This window comes from Lipotes vexillifer, unplaced genomic scaffold (genome assembly GCF_000442215.2).
Source record: "Lipotes vexillifer unplaced genomic scaffold, Lipotes_vexillifer_v1.1 scaffold107, whole genome shotgun sequence".
NCBI classification, from domain to species: domain Eukaryota; kingdom Metazoa; phylum Chordata; class Mammalia; order Artiodactyla; family Lipotidae; genus Lipotes; species Lipotes vexillifer.
In genome coordinates, this window is record NW_006777108.1 from 1,312,417 (window position 1) to 1,315,337 (window position 2,921).

The window sequence follows — 2,921 nt, forward strand, 5'->3', positions numbered from 1 at the left end:
AAGCTTCCCAAAGTGCTCTTATTTCTTCCCAACATAGAGCTAGACTTCTTCCAGTCCTGCCACAAACTGACTTGGCTTAAAAGATGTCACTTACATTTACATACACTAATTTAGAGGTGCATATTGTAAATACTGTTATGATTTTACAAATAAGAAAATAAGACTAGGAAAAGTGACCTGACATTTAATAAATGCCGGTACCTGAATTTGAACACAATTCTTCTGGCTTCAAGACCAAGTTACCATATTAAAAGAGAGCAGTCTGCAGCAGTCTGCATTTTAAGATTCAACTTCCCTGGCTCTAGGCAGCCTCACTACATCTAATACACATAATTTTTAGGCAAGTTCTAAATTTCACCGTTGTCCTAAATGTCCCTCTTGCAAGCGTCAATGAGTCTACAATAAAAAATTCTGCAATTCAGTGAAAAAGTTCGGTGTTCACCCTAATGTTCACCCTGTGTTCACCCTTTGTGATTTTTTTTAAAAACAGACTTCAATAATCTCTATAGCCATCAACTTTTTAGGCTGAAGAATTGCTTACCTCAGTTCTTAAACCAACACTGCTTCATGCTTTCAAATACCTGTCGCTCTAATTGCCAAGTTCATTCCTTTCTTGATATTTGCAAATAACTAGGGGCAGTTCTGCATGGCTCCCAACCCCACAAACACTCTAAATGAAACACTCTGAATATCATTTGACTTCACTCAAAAAAGGGAGGGAAAATGAAAGGGTTAATCCCTAATGCATGTGTCTGATTAAGATTTAGTGCAATGATGCAGAGCAATTCAACAGAATAACGTGACTTGAGACTACGAAGAAACCAACTTTCACCTGACTTACCTCTGACCAGCATTTTTGCCCACCGCTTGTAATTACCCCCAGTCTTATCCGATTTCTGTATCAGTCAACTGAGAATATTAAGACCCAACAAAGAGCAATGGGATTTTAAAAATAGTAATTATAGAAACAAACCTCTAAAACTCTGAAAACTGCTAACGAGAAAACCATTAATTTATCAATAGGCGCTTGCTACGTGCAAGGCATTGGAGGAGACAAAAAAGCTGCCAAACGGTAAGCTCTTTAAGCACTTGACGGTGACTTATTCAATTTTGTAACCTCCATCCTCACCCCTCTAGCGCCTGGCAAAACTTGAACTGGACACGCTGTTGTAACGGGATGTGCTCCAGCGAGGAACCTGTGGGATAAATAGACCAGCTTGGGACGTAACTTTGGGAAGTATTGTTTAAACGGCTTTGCGCTGTTTAATTCAAACGGAACAGGCTGCCGCTGTGTTCGAGCTCGTGAGGCCCGGGGAAACCAGCCGGGTCAGGCGGTCTCCCCCAGAGACAAACCGGGACACCGCTGAGGGACCTCAAAGATCTGGGGCGAAGAAAAGGGGGCAGTTACTTGCCTCCCATTCCTGAAAGAATCGCTCGGCCTCGTCAGAACCAACGGTCTTATGTCTCCTAAATTCATCCTTCACGTACTGGTCACCAAGGGCTTTGAGGTCTGGGGGTAGAACTCGGTGCAGCAGCAAAATGCGCCGATACAAGGCCCGGACACGCGAGACGTGCCCAACAGGCATAACTCCGATCGTGGACCACAGGCCGCGCCTGCGCAGAGAGACCGCGCGCGCCGGCCTCTCCTTACAAGCCGAGTATAAGCAACCCAAATACAAGCGGAAGAGGGCGCGCGACTTTCATCCGGTTGGGTCCGGCTTAATATCAGGACCTTCCGGAAACGCGAGCGGCAGCGGCGGGCAGAAATGGGCCGGTCCTTCTCTGAAAGCGGCGTAGCTTTCGTGGAGCGCCAGCGCAGCGACTACTTAGGGGCTGCGTCTGGGGCGGAGGGGTCGTCCACCAGGAGTCTGGCTTGGGTGCTTGTTACCCCTCCGTTCACCCCATCATCTTTTCTATTCATCTTACCCCTTTCCCTCCTGATAAAGGCTTAAGAAAGACTTCGTCAAAATCGGGCTCCTCCAGGAAGCCTTCCATGGTTGGCTAAAGACACTTCAGATGTCTTTGCAGTGTTCCTGCGTTCTGCGAGAGGGATCGGAATAGGGTTAATCTCTCCATTCACGAGCCCGCCCAGCCACGTACTTTGCACAGGGCTGTGCTCCTAATTTGTACTCTGAAGGCGTGGCCTGTTTCATGTAACTCAAGTGAGACCTGAGCCAGCAGGTTTCAATCCTTAGCTCATGTCAAGTTGGCTTTAGAAGAATAATTAGAGAACATTTTAAATGTATTGTGTCCAAGGCCACAATCCAGGAGATTCTGATTAAATAGTCTGAGATGAAAACGTAGAATCAGAACGTTCACAAATCTTCACCTTTTACAACGGTGATACTGAGAGTGTGACCAATCAAAGCTGGCAGCAGTTTAGCCTCGCTCTTTCTGTCCCATCACACCTTTGGACCTTCAACAAATCCTGATGGCTCCACCAACAAAATGTATGCAGAATGCGATCATTTCTCACTGCTCCCTATTCCACATGGTCTCTCTTTACCGGATGCTGTAGTCACTTTTTGTGTTTCTGCTTCTGCCATGATCAACTTTGATCATGATCCACCTAAACTGTAACAGCCTCTGCTACTGGTAGTATCTGGCTGCCTTAGAAATCCTTGCTGGTTCCCATCACTCTGACCACACCTTTTTACATAGCTTTTTATTAAATTATTAATAGGTTAAAAAAAAAAAAAAAAAACACACAGGACTTCCCTGGTGGCACAGTGGTTGAGAGTCCGCCTGCCGATGCAGGGGCAGCAAAATGCGCCGATACAAGGCCCGGACACGCGAGACGTGCCCAACAGGCATAACTCCGATCGTGGACCACAGGCCGCGCCTGCGCAGAGAGACCGCGCGCGCCGGCCTCTCCTTACAAGCCGAGTATAAGCAACCCAAATACAAGCGGAAGAGGGCGC

The 2,921-nt window shown here is 46.7% G+C and overlaps 1 protein-coding gene across 1 annotated transcript in view; it reads right to left on the bottom strand.

Annotated features, from left to right (window-relative positions):
• The window catches only part of SDHAF3 (succinate dehydrogenase complex assembly factor 3), an 89,976-nt gene extending 88,389 nt beyond the window's left edge, over positions 1-1,587 (bottom strand). Inside the window, exon 1 of the mRNA XM_007450798.1 lies at positions 1,413-1,587. Coding sequence (XP_007450860.1) covers positions 1,413-1,586 — 174 coding nt within the window. The 5' untranslated portion in view covers position 1,587. The remainder of the gene's footprint in view (positions 1-1,412) is intronic.
• Positions 1,588-2,921: the final 1,334 nt, after the last annotated feature.